General features: G+C 41.4%; 1 protein-coding gene across 1 annotated transcript in view; it reads left to right on the forward strand.

Moving 5' to 3' along the window:
* Nxpe2 (neurexophilin and PC-esterase domain family member 2) overlaps window positions 1–21,248 on the forward strand; it is a 98,083-nt gene that overhangs the window by 60,980 nt on the left and 15,855 nt on the right. Inside the window, exon 2 of the mRNA XM_052188412.1 lies at window positions 9,862–9,970. Coding sequence (XP_052044372.1) covers window positions 9,862–9,970 — 109 coding nt within the window. The remainder of the gene's footprint in view (window positions 1–9,861; window positions 9,971–21,248) is intronic.

Below are 21,248 nucleotides of genomic sequence, written 5' to 3' on the forward strand. Positions count from 1 at the left end.
AATAGTAGGGTGAAAACCAATAAAACACACAAGCTCTGTATGCCACATGTAATGCACAAACTCTGGCTAAAGATGTCACAGGAGGAATAAATAATTGTGGCATGCTTAGGAGTGGGGAGGTTGGATGTTAGTATGACATCAGTTCTGCCCAGATTAGCCTACAGACTCAATAAAATCCAATTTGAAACCTGCGGGCTGCTTTGTTATAGAAATAAATATTCTGAATCTGTGACTCATGTAGAAAGGCAAAGGAAGTAGAATACCTAGTTTTGAGATGAAGAACAATGCCCACAGACCCCGTGAAGGTCCTTGATCTCAGAGTGCTGAGACAAAAGATTTTCACCGAGCTAGACAAAGTGACTTTGTCCCCCAGACAAAGTGAGGACAATGGAAACCCATCATCTGAAATAAGCCACTTGCCTGATACTCTGGGAAGCTATTTGAGCTGAGTCTGACTGAGCATATTCCTGTCACACCAGAGCTGAAGAACCTCCAAAGCACTTCACCCTGGGTATTACTTCTTAGAGACAGTGGGTCATTGAGTGTAACTGTTGATTCCAGAAGAGACAAAGACATAATCTTGAGTTGTTCATATCTTTCCTTGACTCAGGACATGATATTCTGTGTGTGGTTTGTTCTAGCATTGAGCAAGATAGAGATGGCTTGGATTGGCTGAGGTTCTTGAAGGACCTGCTGTATAGGCTCACAGCACCTGATCTTAGTATGTCCCATAGAGCTGTAATAACTAGGACAACATGGTGTTGGTGGGAAGACAGACATGACTCAATAAGAGGAGTAGAAGTTCCAGATACTCATGTATGTGTGCATGATTAACAGATTCTTGGTAATAGCAGACACATAGTTTAATGGAGAAAATTTGTCTTTTCAAGAAAATATGCTGGATATTTGGGCATCTATATGTAAAAAAAGAACATTAAACTTGTCCTGTGTTTCCATACAAAAGAATCAACTCAACATGTATCATAAACTTAAATGCAAAACACAAACGCAATCTAGTAGCAAATCTAGAAGAAACTCTTTGTGGTTTTGGATTATGTGAAGATTTCCTTGATATGACACTATTAGTATAAAAAAAGTTGATAATTTGACTTTAGCAGAGATAAAAGCTTTGGGGATGGGAATGTAACTCAGTTGGCAGAAGGCTTTCCTAGTATGAGTTCAGGTCTGAGTTCAAGCCCCAGCACTGCATAAAGTGGTGATGGTACATCCCAGTATTTGGAAGATGGAGACAGAAGGATCAGAAGAAGTTCAAGGCCATCTTGAACTACGTAGAACGTTTAAGGCCAGCATGGGATACTTAAGGGCCTGTTTCAAAAATAAAAAACCAATTATAATTTGCTCTCCTAGAATTACTGCCATAAACAGATATTTTCTCCAAGACTTGAAGATGTATATACTACCAAACACTCAACAATAATGAAATGACCCAAGTTAATAAAAAGAAGATATTTTAAAATATCTCATCAAAGAAGATATACATAGTAATATGATACACATAATAATGAAAATATCAAGATGGCAGGAGGAGTATGAAGGGACAGAAAAAGATCTAAAGGGATAGGGGAGGGGATAAAAGAAGAAAGAGAAGGAAAATCATCACATGTTTATCTTATGTGTGGAGTGTGCATGCATGCACACACACACACACACACACACACACCAATTTGGGTATGGAAGGAGATCAGTGGGAGGAGGAGGAGGGGACAAGAAAAAGCAGTTGAAGGTTAATGTGTGTACAGACATGTGTAAAATATAACAATGGAACCTACTATTTTGTACAAATAATTAATTTCAAAAGATTTCCAGTAGCCGCTCAGAGTAAGGAGCCACAGTGAGATTATACACCTATCAGAATATCAGCTCCCAGTCTTCATGCTGGCATAATTCTCTAAACCCAGCTCCCAGGAGGTAGAGGCAGGAGGATTGCAAGGGTGAAGCCAGCCTGCTCTGCTTATGGAGAGTCTGTCTCAGAGAATCAAGAACTGGGGAAGTGCTGTGGTAGAGTTATTGTCAAAAAAAATGCAGGGTGCCGACAGGAAAACAGGTACAGAGACTATGAGAGACATTTTGAGTTTCTTGCAGTATAAAGAGTGTTAAAATAGACTTGTCTCAAGTCGTCATAATCTTGAATACAAATTTTGCTTCAGCTAAAATCCTGAACATGAATGCTAGAGCAGTTATATGACCAATTGCTTCAAACAGCAGACAATTCCAAATTACTCCAACTGAACAATCAGGACACACCCATAGGAGGAAATACTAAGCAGTAAAAAGAATATACATGAATTAAGTAGGATCTCAATCACAGCTGCTAAGAAAAAGAACATAAACTAAAATAGAAAATAGAAAAACCAATGAGGCAGGTTGTTAGGGACTGGGACTGGGGTCAGGGTGTTGTCACAAATGAACAGATATTTTAGAAGACATGTTACTCAATAGCTTTGCTCTGGCAGTGGCTACATTCTTTTCAAACATCACAAAACTATAATAAAATGTCAAAGTTTACATCCTATAAATTGCACTTTGGTAAATTGACTTAAGGAAATTTGGCTGTGTCATTTTCCACACATGTTTCCTGTGAGTCTATTCTGAAAACAACGAGGAAAGAGACCCTGGAAGGACCTGTTCCCAAAGTAATAGCCACACACCTTGTGTGCACGACAGACGATGACAGCATCCATCAGCTTCTCTTCCTGTCTGACACACAAAACTTAAACAAGGGTTTCACCATAGATCATTTCTCAAGTTGTATGGTCATGACATCATCTTGGAAGATATAGAAAATGTCTATTTGGGATAAAATTTAAATATTATTTTGCATATCACTAAAATTATCATTCAATTTTATGATGAACAGTTTGCACCAAGCATGGTTGTACATAGTTGTAATCCCAGCACTGAGCAGGTAGAAGCAGGATGATCAGAGACCAGCCTCCAGCACATAGCAAGTTTGGATCAGCCTGGGCTATGTGAGATCCCAGATCCCAGAACAAAATGGGATCAGAGAAATGGTTCCATGGTAAAGGTGCTTGCTTCTAAGCCTGACAGCCTGAGTTTGATCCCTGAGACCCACATGATGGAAGGAGAGAACTGGCTCCCACAAATTATCCCCTCACTTCCAAATGCACACACAATAAACATATACTGTTAAAAATTAAAAACCACACAAAACACAAAAAATAAAATTCAAGTTTCCCCTGACAATGTCTCCAATTGCCTATCCAGAGTCATTTAACAATGATGTATACCCAGAAACTACCCAAAGTTCTAATGCCCATAGTTTCTATCTTCCCAGAAGGCATACCTCATCAAATCTGTACTTAAGACAGTACTTGATGTCTTGGTGTTAAGAATGAAAAGCACAGGGCTGGAGAGATGGCTTGGTGGCTAAGAGCACTGGCTGCTCCCTCAGAGGCTTTGCGTTTATTTCCCAGCACCCACATGGTGGCTTGAAATCACCAATAATTCCGGGGTATCCAATGTCCTCTCTTGGCCTCCAAAGGCACTGGGCATATATTGGCACACAGACACAAATTCAAGCAAAACATCCACATATATAAGATAACCAACCAAACGAACAAAAGTTAAAATAACTACTAAAAAAAAAAAAAAAAAAAAAAAAACCTCATAAAAAACTGAGGATCTGAATGCATGAGAGGGACCTGGACTTTAAGAACGATTTCTGCAGCTTCTCTGAAGCCCACGTAGGTGACATCAAGTATCAGGAGGACAGGACATGAAGAGCCAGCCAGGACAGAGTATGAGAGTTAGCGTAGGTGGGAGACGGGGTGGTAGATTAGAAGAAATTATAATTGGAGTCACTTAAACACACTGTGTAGGTGGCAAATGTCCAGAGATGAAGTAAAGGCCAGATTCCAGGAACTCAGACCAAGAGTTGGACTGTGGAGGATAGAAGTTTCTTCCTGGAAAGGGCACTTTCTGTAACACAGGGCCCGGAACTGATCCAAACTACCCTTTACTGAGCCCTCACTATGCAATTTGACCTTGGCTTGTATTAAGACATTTGCCTATGCGACGCACCTGCACGCCCATGGTATGACTTTTAATTTTATTTTTTTTATTCGATATAATTTATTTACATTTCAAATGATTTCCCTTTTCTAGCCCCCTCCACTCCCCAAAAGTCCCGTAAGCCCCCTTCTCTTCCCCTGTCCTCCCACCCACCCCTTCCCACTTCCCCGTTCTGGTTTTGCCGAATACTGTTTCACTGAGTCTTTCCAGAACCAGGGGCCACCCCTCCTTTCTTCTTGTACCTCATTTGATGTGTGGATTATATTTTGGGTATTCCAGTTTTCTAGGTTAATATCCACTTATTAGTGAGTGCATACCATGATTCACCTTTTGAGTCTGGGTTACCTCACTTAGTATGATATTCTCTAGCTCCATCCATTTGCCTAAGAATTTCATGAATTCATTGTTTCTAATGGCTGAATAGTACTCCATTGTGTAGATATACCACATTTTTTGCATCCACTCTTCTGTTGAGGGATACCTGGGTTCTTTCCAGCATCTGGCAATTATAAATAGGGCTGCTATGAACATAGTAGAGCATGTATCCTTATTACATGGTGGGGAGTCTTCTGGGTATATGCCCAGGAGTGGTATAGCAGGATCTTCTGGAAGTGAGGTGCCCAGTTTTCGGAGGAACCGCCAGACTGCTTTCCAGAGTGGTTGTACCAATTTGCAACCCCACCAGCAGTGGAGGAGTGTTCCTCTTTCTCCACACCCTCTCCAACACCTGCTGGTATTTTTGTTTGTTTTTGTCTTTGTTTTTTGTTTTTTAGGAGCCTAAAGAAGTCTTTATGAACTTTTCTAATATATCCTTAGTTTAAAAGTTAAAAAGCAAACAAGAATAACATAGTACCTATAAAACAAAGTTTTATAATGTAGTCATAATTAATAACTGGATACATTTATCCTAAAACAATGATTTGAGGCTTAGTTATGATTTAGTATACTTCCAAATAGCCTTTCAGTTAGAAGCCATTCTTAATTAAAATATGCTACAAAGAGCTGTTCATAAATTCTTTGAACATCTCTATAGTTGAATCTCTCTTCTTTTGAGTACGGCTTCTAACCAGGGCAGTTTAATGGGGCTGATGTGTGTGGGTCAGTCCTAAAAAGAATTACAGTTTCCCCTCACTTTGTCCTTGATTGTTTGCTTTGGAAGAAGCCTGTTGTGCCATTGTAAAGATGTTCATGCAGCCTGTGGTGATGTCTGTATCATCAAGAGGGACTGACACCTCTTACTAACATACAGCCAAGAAGCCCGACTTGTGACAGCCATAGGAGAGTGTCATCTTGAAAGCAGGTACCCTGCACTAGCCGAGGGCTGAGGGGAGGAGCCCCTTGCAGCCCCCATCTTGACAGGAACCTCATGAAAGAGAGGGAGGTATAGGTAGGCATTCAGTTAAGACAATCCTTAATTCTCAACCACACATACTGCGAGACAATGTTCTAAACTACTGAACTACACAAGCTTAGATACACAAAGGGTATAAAAATTAAAAGATGCAGATATTGCTTTAGAAATACATATACATGAGTTGATGGATGCAAAACCTGTGGAGATGTGATGAAAATAAGAAAGGTTCTCTGGGCAAGCAACGAAAGAGTCCCAGACTGAACCAGACAGTAGGTGGATTTGGGACAATTTCTCTTTTTCCTTTGGTTGGTTTTTGCTTTATTTTGGTTTGGTTTGGTTTTTGGTTGTGGTTTGTACTTTGAAGTTTTTTGAGACAGGGTTTCTCTGTGTATCCGCTCTGGCTGTCCTGGAACTTGCTCTGTAGACCAGGCTGACCTGCAACTCACAAAGATCCACCTGCCTATCCTGTGTACTGACTGAGATTAAAGGTGTACACCACCACTGCCAAGCTATGGAAATTTTCTCAGAAATGACCAATGAGGGCTGGGGAGAGAGTCTGAAGGGTAAAGCACTTGCCACACAGCATGAGGACTGAAATTTGATCCCCAAAACCCATGTAGAGCTGGTAGGTATGACCACTGCTTATAATCCTGGCACTCATGGAACAGGCTAGGTAGATAGACTAGACAAATTGGTAAGCTCCTATTTATACTCAGAGATTCTCCCTCAATAAATAATGTAGAGAACAACTGAGAAATACACGCAATGCCAACCTCAGGTCTCCATGTGCATGAGCACACACACATGCACACACACTCATGCACATATACATTCAAACATGCATATACACATGCATGCACATTACCTACATATGCAACCCTCTTCCTCGAAGAAATGAGAATGTATGGGAGGGGTCTACCTTAGTGATAAAAATCTTTCCCAGTACACACAAGGGTCTAAGTGTAACCCACAGAACTTCACATATAATAAATAAATAAATAAATAAATAAATAAATAAATAAATAAATAAATAAATAAGTCTGAGTAAATCTAACCAGGTCGAAGCATGCCTGTTATTAAGCTGTTGCCCTTTCACTCCAAGCTACCATCTGCTTTTGTGATTCTGGAGCAGGAACTGTATGGACTTCATCTGTTTTTTTCATTAGGATCTGTCCCCTATGAGCATTACAGTGAGACTTCAGACTGAAGGGGTGGAATGAATTTCTCTTGTCAGTCTGTTTCATGCTCCTGCTTGTGAGAGTCAGCGTACTAATGCCACTGAAGACCTCAGGGTCCAATCCCAGGTAGTTCTAACAGCTTAAGTTTGGCCACCCATCCCCAACAGACCAGTTACAGAGAGAGGTGAGAGTGAGATGTTAGGAAAGGAGGTGTATTCAACAATTGTAAATTAACTAATTAATTGTAAAAGAAAAAGACATTTCAACAGATAAAATGAAACACAATAGGAGAGATTATTGTGAATAGTATGTCAGCACATTTGATGTTGTTAAGAAATGGACAAAGTTCTAGAAACACACAAAATACCCAGATCAAATCATGAATCAGAACGTCTGACTAGAGCCTTACTAGGTGAGGAGTTTACATAGCATACATAGCAAAGAAAAGCCTCCCAGCAGGGCAGGAAAGATGGCTCAGGGGTCAGTAGGACTTGATGCTCCTCCAGAGACTGGTTTGATTCCCAGGACCCACACAATGACTCATTCATTTGTAACTCTGGTTCGAGGGACCGGATCCCTTTTTCTGTCCTCCGTGGGCATTGTAGACATGTGGAGTACAGACATAATATGCAAACACTCATACCCATAGAAAACATCTTAAAAAAAAATCTCAGCCAACATAAGCCTAGGACTAAATTGCTTCATTGATGAATTCTGCCAAAGATTAGGAAAGAAATAATATCAAACAACTGATGAAGAGATATGGCTAAAGATTATCCCTGTGTCACAAAGGTTTTTGTAAGAAGGACAGGAAGGAAGGAGACTTCTATTCACTTAATCTTAAAAGAAAAAGACATTTCAACAGATAAAATGAAACACAATAGGAGATATTATTGTGAATAGGTGTATGTCAGCACGTCTGATGTTGTTAAGAAATGGACAAAGTTCATAGGAATGCAGTGTGGCAGTTCCTCAAAAAAATGAGAAGCGACTACCTTATGACCCAGCGATTCAGCTGCTTGATATATATGCAAAGACATTACAGGTGTTACACCTAGGAGATGTTCGTCTTCTCGTGTTCACTGCAGTCAAGAGAGGTAAGTTATGAAAATCACATAGGTGACTGTGTGAACATCATAGTATGTACTTATACACAGTAAGGTGGGTACGACCGCACCAGATGATATAGTCTTAGGATACCACCATTGGAAGCTAGCCATTGTTGGCTGGAATGGTGGCATAATGTGGTGTATGGCCGTGGTTCTCATACTTCATATAGCACACACATGACGGTGGATGAGAACATGGGTGGGGAGGGCTGACAGGATCGACAGCTTTCCTTCATTTCCCCAAATTATCTTCTGAAGCTCTATGCATGGTTTCAGTGTGCTGTGACCATAGCCACTGATGAATATACAGTCACCTGGTCACATGTCTAGAAGAACTGGCGTAGTTGTAAGTGAACAGATGCTATATGCATTTATATCTATATGTGTATATCCATACAGGCATGCAGGTACATAACTGTATCTAAATGTATATCTTTATACAAAGAGGTTTAGATATGGACCATCCTCTTGAGGAGCAGAGAGTGTATCCACATTTGGTCCCATGTCCTGTGGTGGTATGATGTCCCCTGACAGGTAGCTCTCTGTGCTTAGCATTCCCGGGGTCCTGTCACCTCTGTCTGCAGTCCTCACATCACACAAGTTACAGTGGGATTGGGATCTGTGAGTGCTCTGCATGTGACCTCAGATTTTATTGACATTGTTGGGACGTTTGAGGCATCTATAAAAGTTTAGAACGAAGAACTTTACAAAGAAAGTTCTTGAAATACTGCCAGGAATGAGGCTCACAACTCTGAGGCAGTCCTGTGGTCCGGGGCTTGCTTTGTCTTCTTCCCAATGGTTCAGATACGTTTACTGTCTTGAGGTAGGAACTACAGACTGACTGGACAGCTGGGCAAAACCTGAGGAGAGAGTGGAAGGGTGGAGTAGGGGGAGCCCTATCATAAGCAGCGGTGGCTTAGGGGGGAGTGGGAGGAGCACTATCAATCTTGAGCATGTTAAGTCTGCCTTGAAGTGACGAAAAGCTGGCTCCCCATACCGTGCCATCAGGACCTCTCTAAAAGCAAACTCCAGAGCTTCCTCCCGATTCGTGGTGAACGGGGACAGGCTAGTAAGGTTGGCGATCTCTGAGGTGGCACTGTGCCTACAAATCGAAGGTCAGCTTTTGATCTTTGAAGCTTTATATAGAAACTCCAACTCAGAAAGAAATGTAAAGAGCCCGTGCACTGAGGAGCCTCTCTAGGTAGCTCTATCTGCTAGGAGAGCATGAGACCATGAGGAGGATGCTTAGCCACAGGTATGTATTTTCTAATCTTCCCTATCAGCTTCGCTACAGGGGGCCAGCGGGAGGACTACGGACTAGCTGGGGCTTTGCTGAAGGGGACTGCAAAGTTATGTGATATGGGCTTGAAAATACTTGAAAGTTGTAAAGAATGGTGTGGGACCATGTAGAATAGCTGGGAAAAATTACTGCTTCATGTATAGTGAGGATAAGTGTTGATTTATGCCAACTCTATAAGAATAATCTATGTATGTATGCATGTATGTATGTATGTGGAGACGTGTTGAATGGAGGTCCTCCATCCACTGTGACTCTAGTAAAAAAGAAAAAAAACTTTTGGGGACCACTGTTGGAATTTAGTTCTTTGCTTTTTGTTTTGTTTTGTTTTGTTTTTGAGATTCTGAATTTTAAAAAGAAAATGTAAGATGCAAATTTTGGCTACTCAACGCTGAGTTTTTCTGAAACTGCTGTTCTTTTGGGAGAAATTGTTGATCAGCTATTGTGACATTAAAAGATATAGCCTGAGGTGGGAGGAAGCTGCTTCTTAAATGAAATAAATAACCCAGAGATTGCTTGCTGCGCCAGGGAGACACCCATCCGATGAGCAGGACCATGGGAGAGGCTCAGGGGAGGCCTCCGTGCAAATGATTGCTGACTTATCTGACTGTCCACACAAAGTCCTCAATATGAGGAAACCCTTAGATCTGTTCTGGCTGAGCCCGGAAATCTCTCCTGAGTCAGAAACCTTCAGTCTCTCAACCTGTTTTGCTCCCTGCCTTAAGGAAAAGCTCTCTATCTGATTTTCAATAGTGACTTGGCAAAATCCCAAGGGATCCCACTCTGAAATTAGAGAGGAGAAAGAGGCTCTAGGAGGAGCCAGGCTGTTTTTCTTTAACCTGCAATGAAGTTTCCTATCTTCACCCCTAGGATACTGCTCTCTTCGCTTCCAAATGCCTCAGCTCGGAAGCTATTCCTGATGGTGTTAGTTATCTTTGTTTTCTTCGTAATCTTCATGGCTTCAAAAGACCACACAGAGGTAAGAATTGTCTCCTATTCCATAATCTCCCTAGGAGGGTCAGAGAGGCTTCACTAGAATGATACTCTTTGTAAACTCACAAAGTAAATCTTAACAGCTTGATCATCTTAGCGAGGCACTGTAAGAAGGGTCTCTATTTGACACCGCTCCCTTGCACAGTATACATATGCAGTTCTCCTTTCTTTTTTCTTTTTTTCTTATTTATTGGAACGGGAAGTAAAAACACTTTGTGATAAAATTAAAGATTTACATGGAAAATATTTCAGATAAAGTAGAGGAAGTATATATAGAGAGATTGAAATTGAAGATTATCATGAAAAATAATGCAGATAAAATGGTAGACATAAAAAAATTACTAAATTAATTTAAAAGGGAATTACAAACATTTTTTGATAAAATTGAAGATTTACATGAGAAATATTTTCTTAGTCTATGTCTTTTTATTGGGGAGTTGAGTCCATTGTTGTTAAGAGATATTAAGGAATAGTGATTGTTACTTCCTGTTATTTTTGATATTATTTTTATGTTTGTGTGGGTATCTTGGGTTTGTTGGAAGAAGATTACCTTCTTGTTTTTTTCTTTTTCTTTTTCTTTTCTTCTTCTTCTTCTTCTTTTTTTTTTTTTTTGGTTTTTTTTTTTTTTTGGTTTTTTGGATTTGGTTTTTTCCGAGACAGGGTTTTTCTATATAGCCCTGTCTGTCCTGGAGCTCACTCTGTAGACCAGGCTGGCCTCGAACTCTGAAATCCACCTGCTTCTGCCTCCCAGAGTGCTGGGATTACAGGCATGTGCCATCACTGCCCAGCTTTTCTTGCTTTTTCTAAGGTGTAGTTTCCCTCCTTGTGTTGGCATTTTCTATCAATTATCCTTTGTAGGGATAAATTTGTGGACAGATATTGTGTAAATTTGGTTTTATCATGGAATATCTTGGTTTCTCCATCTATGATGATTGAGAGTTTTGCTGGGTATAGTAGCCTGGGCTGGCATTTGTGTTCTCCTAGGGTCTGTATGAGGTCTGCCCAGAAGTTCTTATTTCTTTAGTGGCCGGTGGGTTTGTGTCTCTCCTTACTGCTTGGCACTGCCACCTGCCTCAACCTTATCTCCTCCTATAGCCTCAAAGGCTATAAATCATCCCTATCTGTTCCAGTTCCCTTCCTCCTTCATGGAGGTTTTGTTAGTCTTTGTATTGCTTAGTGTTGCTTGGATTTTTTCCTTCCTGCAGTCTGATTTGACTGGACTCTCCATTTCTCCTCTCCCCAGACACCTGATTGCTCAGATGTTATCTTCTTGACACCGATGTGGCAGCTCCCTCTCCACCTCTGGATTTCTCTTTCTTACTTGACTTCTTTTCCTAAATACCTTTTGCTTGCTACTACTGTACTGTAGGAGTTAACAACTCATTACAACCATTGATTGCTGGTCTATGTCTGCTAACTTATGGCAACCTCTAGGACATCAAAGGATTTTGCTGTGTGCTTACTTGGTGCCATAAGCCTGGGTCAGACCCATAACAGATGCTAGACAAGTAACTTCCTTTAGGAAGGTAGAAAAGTCAACCAATTTAAGGCAGGATTTGTAACCAAATGCCACAGGCTTACATCTTGGCAATTACAGAGACAAAAAGTACAATCAAGTCATAAAAGAGTGGAGAAAGAAATACCTGTTGCAAGTAAGGAGATGCTGGCATTGCTTGCAAGGCACTGCTCTCTCAGAACCATGGGCATGCGAGGATCTTATTTGAGGAGCCTATCCGTATTTAGACAGAAAAGTCTGTGCAGACCCAGCACAGTCTTGGAGTTCCCCAGTTTAAGATGAACATTTCTGAGCATTCCCAATGTAGGTCCTAGGTCAGGTGCCCAAAAAGGAAAGATGGTGGACATGACCACCTCTGGGCTTGTGCAGTTTAACATTGTAATAGGTCATGTCTACTCCACACTACCTTGAAGAAAGAGTCAGACTGAGTTGGTGACCCCAGCTGATTTCTCAGAATCGTCTTTGAGGAAACAAACAACTCTGAAGGTGCCTGTTCTCTTTTAGAGCAGATGGGAGCTCTCTCTTCTGTGAACAGAGGAGTTTGCCCCTAGTGTTGCCTTGTAGTAACTGAGTGATGTGGAAAACACCCGTAATTCCAGCCCTCTGGAGGCTGAGGCAAGAAAACCATGCACTCAAGACTAGGTCTGGGCTACTTAATAAATCTGACCAGCCTTGGCTACATAGTGAATTTGATACTAGATTGGTGTACATGACAAATCTATCTCAAAACAAAATAAAAAATAGTAACCTGGTGTATTAGGGTTCTATAGAAAAACAGAACTTATAGAATCAATTTATCATCTATCTATCTATCTATCTATCTATCTATCTATCTATCTATCTATCTATCTATCATCTATCAAGAGGATTCACTATAATGGCTTATAGGCTATGGTCCAGCCAGTTCAACAATGGCTATCTACCAATGGATGGTTCAAGAATCCAGTTGTTCAGTCTATGAGGCTGCATGTCTCAGCTGGTCTTCAGTATATACTGGAATCACAAAGAAATAGTCTCTAATGCCAGTGAAAGAACAGATTTGCTATTCAGAGCAAGAGCAAGCAAGGAGGGAACAAACGTCCTTCTTCCATTTCTTTAATGTAAGTTGCCACCAGAAGGTATGGCTCAGATCAAAATATCCAGATTAAAAGAGTTTCTTCCCATGTCAAAAGGTCAAAGGTCCGTGTTAGAAAGAGATCCTCCCACTTCAAATGATTTAATTAAGAAGAAAAGAATCCTTCACGGGTGTATCTAGCCATTGGGTTTTAGTCAATTTCAGATGTAGCTGAGTTGACAACCAAGAATAGCCATCATAAATGGGATAAGACATAGACCGCCAATGAAACGAACAAGACCAAAAGAACTGTTTGCTGTTTTATCTTCTTTACAGTAGCATGTTAATCTTATTAGTTAGAGCACAACTGCACCGAATATGTCATGTTTCTAGTAAGACATGGAAGAACATAAGTAGGTAGGAAGTTAAAACTATGTTAACAGGGGCTGAGGAGACGATGGTTCGGTGGGTGAAGTGCTTGCTGTGTAAGCATGAGAACCTGAGTTCTAGTATTCAGGACCCACATAAAGCTGGCATTGTAGTCGTGCATGTCTGCAATCCCAGCACTCCTACAGGGAGATGGAGACAGAGACAGGAGAACCCTAGCAGCCCACGGTCCAGTTAGTCTAGTGTACGGAGCGGTGAACAATAAAAGAGACCCTGTCTCAAAACAAGGTGTAGGGAGAACTGACAGGCAAGATTGATTTTTTATCTCTGTACACATGCTGAATGTGATGTCCACATGTGTCACATGTGTGTGCATATGTACACACAGACACACACACACACACACAAAGGGGGGAAGCAGAGCAATGATGTGGTCAGAGGAAGTCTTCTCTGCTGTACCCACATGACTTCTTTTTTTGTTGTTTTTTTGTTTTTTTAAATTTTTTTATTCAATATATTTTTATTTACATTTCAAATGATTTCCCCTTTCCTGGTTCCCCACTCCCCGAAAGTCACATAAGCCCTCTTCCCTCCCCCTGTTCCTCCATCCACCCCTTCCTACTTCCCTGTTCTGGTATTCCCCTATACTGCTGCACTGAGCCTTTCCAGAACCAGGGGCCACTCCTCCGTTCTTCTTGTACCTCCTTTGATGTATGGATTTTGTCTTGGGTATTCCAAGTTTCTAGGCTAATATCCACTTATCAGTGAGTATATACCATGATTGATCTTTTGAGACTGGGTTACCTCACTTAGTATGATGTTCTCCAGCTCCATTCATTTGTCTAAGAATTTCATGAATTCATTGTTTCTAATGGCTGACTAGTACTCCATTATGTATATATACCTCATTTTTTTGTATCCATTCCTCCGTTGAGGGACACCTTGGTTCTTTCCAGCTTCTTGCTATTATAAACAGGGCTGCTATGAACATAGTGGAGCATGTATCCTTTATTACATGCTGGGGAATCCTCTGGGTATATGCCCAGGAGTGGTATAGCAGGGTCCTCTGGAAGTGACGTGCTCAATTTTCTGAGGAACCGCCAGACTGATTTCCAGAGTGGTTGTACCAATTTGCAACCCCACCAGCAGTGGAGGAGTGTTCCTCTTTCTTCACATCCTTGCTAACACCTGCAGTTTCCTGAGTTTTTGATCTTAGCCATTCTGACTGGTATAAGGTGAAATCTCAGGGTTGTTTTGATTTGCATTTCCCTAATGACTAATGATGTTGAGCATTTTTTAAGATGCTTCTCAGTCATCCGAAGTTCTTCGGGTGAAAATTCTTTGTTTAGCTCTGTGTCCCATTTTTAATAGGGTTATTTGGTTTTCTGGGGTCTAACTTCTTGAGTTCTTTGTATATATTGGATATTAGCCCTCTATCTGATGTAGGGTTGGTGAAGATCTTTTCCCAATTTGTTGGTTGCCGATTTGTCCTTCTGATGATGTCGTTTGCCTTACAGAAACTTTGTAATTTTATGAGGTCCTATTTGTCAATTCTTGATCTTAGAGCATAAACTATTGGTGTTCTGTTCAGGAACTTTCCCCCTGTACCAATGTCTTCAAGGGTCTTCCCCAGTTTCTTTTCTATTAGCTTCAGTGTGTCTGGCTTTATGTGGAGGTCCTTGATCCATTTGGAGTTGAGCTTAGTACAAGGAGATAAGGATGGATCAATTCGCATTCTTCTGCATGCTGACCTCCAGTTGAACCAGCACCATTTGTTGAAAAGGCTATCTTTTTTTCCACTGGATGACTTCTTAATGACTTCTATGTGAGCCATGACCCCAGTCCAAAGAAGCAGATGTTTGTGGGCTCACTTGAATCCTTTTGTTTCTGTTCCATTTTGACTCTAGGATTAAGTAATTAGTAAAATCAAATAGGGTACTGTCAAATTGTATTAATCTGACGGGACCTTCCTCCCTTCAGATTTGAACATACACCCAACCTCTTAGCTCACTGGGTAGAGACTTGCCTCTGCAGGAGACTATTTTGAGAAGATGTAACCTGCTCTTGATTGCTTATGTATTTTATTGTGAGCTCAATCTTTACCTCAGAATATAAGGATCTTTCATGCAGCCTAAGCTGGTGGCATGACTATGAAGTCCATGTCCCCAGACAGCAAGCTTCTGTCTAATTCTGCTCTGTGAAGGGCAGTGATGTTGGCCCCATCAGAATGTTCTGTCATCAGCAACGTGCTCAGTTAGGTTAGCTGTGTGGTCTTCTTTAAACCAGAGCTGCTTCGATAGGGCTTCTTTTTTTCATAATGAATTGAACTATGGGAATGTTTAGTAATTGCTCAGGAACACTTTTAGCAAAGTGAACTTTTACCTGTTTGTCAATCTTCCTCAGCCAGGAAACACTCAAGCTTCTCTCTTCTGTTTGCTCCAAGCAGAACAGAGCCACAGGGGGTGGGAGAAGAGATCCTGAGAAACTGGAGAGTCAGGCAGGAAGGAGGCTTTGTGGATAGCTCTGTTATTAGAACATCTCCCTCTTCCCGTATGATGCACTATGTAGTGTACACTAGTCACGTTTAGGGTCAGGTCTATATACATAGCATTTCTACTTTCATTATGACTCAGATCTACCTCATAAGACTGTCAGAATACCAAGTGGCCATTGGTTTTTGAATTTAAGAATGAGATCCCTTGTGTTAAAAACAAAATGACGCCTCCCCCCTAACAAAAAGAGAAGATAAAAAACAAGCAAACTAAAACCAAAACCAAAACAAACCCAAATCCAGAAAGATAAGAATATGGCCTTGTCAAGTCTCCCCATCCATCCTGAGACAGTATCAGCAAACATCAGACAGTATTTATATATCCCATGGTGATTGTTAGTGTAAATTCTAATTGTCTCTCTGTTCCTCAGGATGAACCTGTCCCATGGTGTCCTAGGTTAAGGAAAGGCAGTGGCTTGCTTCTTCCTCCTGGCTTATTAGAGTGACAGAATGGACAAGTCCTATGAGTTTGTAGATTATGAACTTTGTGCTCATTTTAATTCCCTAAAATGCAAGTGACTAGAACAGCAAACACCTGTGATTTGGGGTGCCATGAATCATAAGGTCCAAACAGCTCGTGTTGACATGTGTCTTCCAGGGTCAGTCTACATCCTTGCTGGGTCATCTGTTCCTTTGGTTTATGTGCAAGATGAGCTTACAATGAATTTAGGGGAAGTATTATTATTGAAACTGTTTTGGAGGCCACAGAGCACTCCTGTAGCTAATACTGTCTCACCATCAGCATCTTAGCTTTAAAGTCCATCCGGGATTTCCATCCCATGCATAGCAATTCTAACAATAATAACTCCCTTTGGTTTTGACTTATAGACAACTATATTTATCATCCTAAAGATTCATTAGTGAGAAGAAAATTAGCATTTTCATTTGCCACATCAAGAGTTACTGGAGGAACCTCCATGGTGGTCTCCAGTTGCTTGAGTGAGCTTTTCTTAGGAGAGCTTGGGAAACTTTGGGCTTTAATGGGAGCTGGTGTTTGGAGGGTGAGACATCCTCCCTCACACTGGTTTACATCATTGCACCTTCAGAGGGGTCAGGCTCCCTCCACCCCAACCCCCACCCCACCGAGGGGTCAAGGCTCCCTCCACCCCCATCCTCCACCCTACCGAGGGTTCAAGGCATTCCTACCCTCCACCCTGACATGGCCGAGGACAGTTACTTTCCAGATCTCTGTTTTCCCCATAGCTGTGGCAAACATCAATCCTTTTAGAATCCTTTCCTGCTTTGGAAGGCTTTCTTTGTCCAGACAAGTTCTTACTGGCATTAGCTCTTCCCCAGGGTTAAGTCTGTCAACTGGGATCCTTTTCTTGCCTGTAATCATTTGCTGCAGGCCTTTGGACTGTTATTATTTTAATCTGCAGGTTGAAAATGCCAAAAGACAAAATAAAAAGTTGATTACCTCTCTCTCTGTGTGTGTGTGTGTGCGGTTGGGGTGCGGAGGGAGAAGGGGAGGAGTTAGGGTGGGGTGGTGTATCTCACTGTGTGCTTTTGTATCTTTTTCTCAATTTGGGGTGGACTGACTGATGAAATGTAACAAGAAGTATGGGTAAAACCCAGCTTGGCAAGTTTTAGATAACATTTATTGACAGCAACTCAATCACATACACACAATTATAATTTATATTTTAGCTTTCTTTTTTCTTTTTTTTTCTTTTTTGCTGTTTTGGACTTTATGAAGTATGCTTGGAATTTCTGGTTTTGTTCTTAATTTCTTCTGTTTCCTTTTGAAGTAAGCCTTTACTTAAGGACAATTCTAGTTTACCACTTGAACGCTTCTTTCATCTAAATCCATTTTTAAACAAAAATGTGTTTTATGCTCATAAATTTTTTTATATATCTTTTTAAGTTCTATGGTTCCTTTTAGTCCTTCTTACCATTGTTTTTTTGTTCCAGAACTGAGAAAACTTTTTAATAAAATAACTTTATTTTCTGATGAAAACACAGGAAGCTAAAGCAGAAGGCAGGAACATTGTATCTTAAATAGCTAAGGGCTAGTAAAGCACTGTACTGGCTTGGAGAAAGCTCTGTTCTCTCTTGAGAACAGATTTTGATGACCTATTTGTTAAGAAATGCAGCCCATCTAAAACAAGCACTTAGAAACTGCCTTGACAAAAGGGCATTGACCCTTCACTTGTGGCCACAATGTCACCAAAAGTAGAGAGGAAACAACCTGGTCTCCAGGAAGAAGACAGGATAGGACCAGCAAGGAGCACACAGAGGAAGCTCTCAAGGTCAAGAGAGAGGGTCAAGAGTGCTGCACACAAAGCAGCCATTCCTAGTGTGTTTTGAATTCTAGAATGAACTGCCCAATGAGGTCCACTCACCTGGGTATCATTCCAGAGCTGGTCACTCTGACAAAGTCTTGGAAGCTATCATGCATGCAACAGAGTTGTTTATGATGTTAGGAGTGGGTCTTGCCACACCCCAAGGTCCTGGCTGGGGCAATGGGAAATGAAGAAAGGACAGACATGTAGACACCAAACAATGAATCTGGGATCGGGTGGGTTTCTCTAACTGCGTCTATTACTACTGCTTCTACAGCTAATCCTACCACCACAACCTGGAAGCTCAGTATGCTTGCTAAGTACAGCAGGGAGCTGGGTAGGTTAGGCTTTCTAAGGATGTCTCTGTAGGCCAGTTCTCAACTTTCAAACATCCAGGAGGAGGAAGCTGTGGTTGCTAGTCTTTGTGTACACTAATCCTTCATGAACACTCATTCTTGAACTCCCCAGGAAATCTTTGCCATCTCTCTTGAGCCTGGCCTATGTAGGTAATGGCTTTACTAATTAGCACAGGTCAATCAGTTTGAGAGTCCTCTACAGACCAGGCTGACCCTGTGTCAAAATACACACTTCACTCACAATACACACCTCCTCTGTTCCCTACAGGATCTCAAGCAGAGCTCACAGGAGTCCTAGCTTCAGAAAAGCAAAGCAAAGTAAGCAAGATAAAATACAAACCCAGCAGAGCAGAGTAGGGCAGGGCAGAGTGGCTAAGAGGGGGTCAAAGCACATCACAGTCATGTGTTAGGGTTGGTGCTTGTGTGGAGTGTAAACTTGTAAAGACACTGGGAGCAGGAGCAGGGTCGGGGGATGGCTCGCGCGCACGCGCGTGCACGTGTGTATATGTGTGTGTGTGTGTGTGTGTGTGTGTGTGGTGATGGCAGGGGCAGGGGCAGGGGCAGAGCGGGGTAGGGGGTGGCGGGTGGAGGGGCAGGGGTGGGGGGGGGTACAGGGGCAGGGGCAGGGGCGGGGGCCTGAGCAGGATCCTCATCCTGCTGCCTCTTACAGGCTGAATTCTTTTTAGAGACCTCTATTCAGAAAAAAAGCCAGGATTCTTGACTTTGCAGCAGAAAAGAATTTTGGAATGAGTCATTATGAGGCAGAATGGAGTTTCAGGAACTACTAGAGAGAGAGGGGTGGGGGGAGATGTCCAAGTGTGGGCATCAGCTTCTCAAGAGGGAGTTCTCCCAAAATTAAGGTTGAAATGAGTTTGTTAGAATGTAAGTTTTTTTAAAATTTATTGATATATTTATTTACATTTCAAATGATTTCCCCTTTTCTGGACCCCCCCCCCCCCCCGAAAGTCCCATCAGTCCCCTTCCCTCCCCCTGTTTTCCCACCCAACCCTTCCCATTTCCCTGTTCTGATTTTGTTCTATACTGCTTCACTGAGTCTTTCCAGAACAAGGGGCCACTCCTCCGTTCTTCTTGTACCTCATTTGATGTGTGGATTATGTTTTGAGTATTCTAGTTTTCTAGGTTAATATCCACTTATTAGTGAGTGCATACCATGATTCACCTTTTGAGTCTGGGTTACCTCACTTAGTATGATGTTCTCCAGCTCCATCCATTTGCCTAAGAATTTCATGAATTCATTGTTTCTAATGGCTGAATAGTACTCCATTGTGTATATATACCACATTTTTGCATCCACTCTTCTGTTGAGGGATATCTGGGTTCTTTCCAACTTCTGGCAATTATAAATAGGGCTGCTATGAACATAGTAGAACATGTATCCTTATTACATGCTGGGGAATCTTTTGGGTATATGCCCAGGAGTGGTATAGCAGGATCTTCTGGAAGTGAGGTGCCCAGTTTTCGGAGGAACCGCCAGACTGATTTCCAGAGTGCTTGTACCAATTTGCAACCCCACCAGCAGTGGAGGAGTGTTCCTCTTTCTCCACATCCTTGCCAACATCTGCTGTCTCCTGAATTTTTAATCTTAGCCATTCTGATTGGTGTAAGGTGAAATCTCAGGGTTGTTTTGATTTGCATTTCCCTAATGACTAATGAAGTTGAGCATTTTTAAAGATGTTTCTCCGCCATCCGAAATTCTTCAGGTAAGAATTCTTTGTTTAACTCTGTACCCCATTTTTAATAGGGTTGTTTGGTTTTCTGGAGTCTAACTTCTTGAGTTCTTTATATATATTGGATATTAGCCCTCTATCTGATGTAGGATTGGTGAAGATCTTTTCCCAATTTGTTGGTTGCCGATTTGTCCTTTTGATGGTGTCATTTTCCTTACAGAAACTTTGTAATTTTATGAGGTCCCATTTGTCAATTCTTGATCTTAGAGCATACGCTATTGGTGTTCTGTTCAGAAACTTTCTCCCTGTACCGATGTCCTCAAGGGTCTTCCCCAGTTTCTTTTCTATTAGCTTCAGAGTGTCTGGCTTTATGTGGAGGTCCTTGATCCATTTGGATTTGAGATTAGTACAAGGAGACAAGGATGGATCAATTCGCATTCTTCTGCATGCTGACCTCCAGTTGAACCAGCACCATTTGTTGAAAAGGCTATATTTTTTCCATTGGATGTTTTCAGCCCCTTTGTGGAGGATCAAATGGCCATAGGTGTATGCGTTCATTTCTGGATCTTCAATCCTGCTCCATTGATCTGCCTGCCTGTCACTGTACCAATACCATGCAGTTTTTAACACTATTGCTCTGTAGTATTGCTTGAGGTCAGGGATACTGATTCCCCCAGAATTTCTTTTGTTGCTGAGAATAGTTTTAGCTATCCTGGGCTTTTTGTTATTCCAGATGAATTTGATAATTGCTCTTTCTAACTCTGTGAAGAATTGAGTTGGGATTTTGATGGGTATTGCATTGAATCTGTATATTGCTTTTGGCAAAATGGCCATTTTAACTATATTGATCCTGCCGATCCATGAGCATGGGAGGTTTTCCCCTTTTTTGAGGTCTTCCATTTCCTTCTTCAGGATCTTGAAGTTCTTGTCATACAGATCTTTCACATGCTTGGTAAGAGTCACCCCAAGATACTTTATACTGTTTGTGGCTATTGTGAAGGGGGTCATTTCCCTAATTTCTTTCTCAGCCTGCTTATCCTTTGAGTATAGGAAGGCCACTGATTTGCTTGAGTTGATTTTATAACTTGCCACTTTGCTGAAGTTGTTTATCAGCTGTAGGAGTTCTCTAGTGGAGTTTTTTTTGGGTCACTTAGGTAGACTATCATGTCATCTGCAAATAATGATAGTTTGACTTCTTCCTTTCCGATTTGTATCCCTTTGACCTCCTTATGTTACAATATTGAAAAGATAAGGAGAAAGGGGGCAGCCCTGTCTAGTCCCTGATTTTAGTGGGATTGCTTCAAGTTTCTCTCCATTTAGTTTGATGTTGGCTACCAGTTTGCTGTATATTGCTTTAACGATGTTTAGGTATGGGCCTTGAATTCCTGTTCTTTCCAAGACTTTAAGCATGAAAGGATGCTGAATTTTGT

The sequence above is a fragment of the Apodemus sylvaticus genome, chromosome 7 (genome assembly GCF_947179515.1).
Source record: "Apodemus sylvaticus chromosome 7, mApoSyl1.1, whole genome shotgun sequence".
Taxonomy (NCBI): domain Eukaryota; kingdom Metazoa; phylum Chordata; class Mammalia; order Rodentia; family Muridae; genus Apodemus; species Apodemus sylvaticus.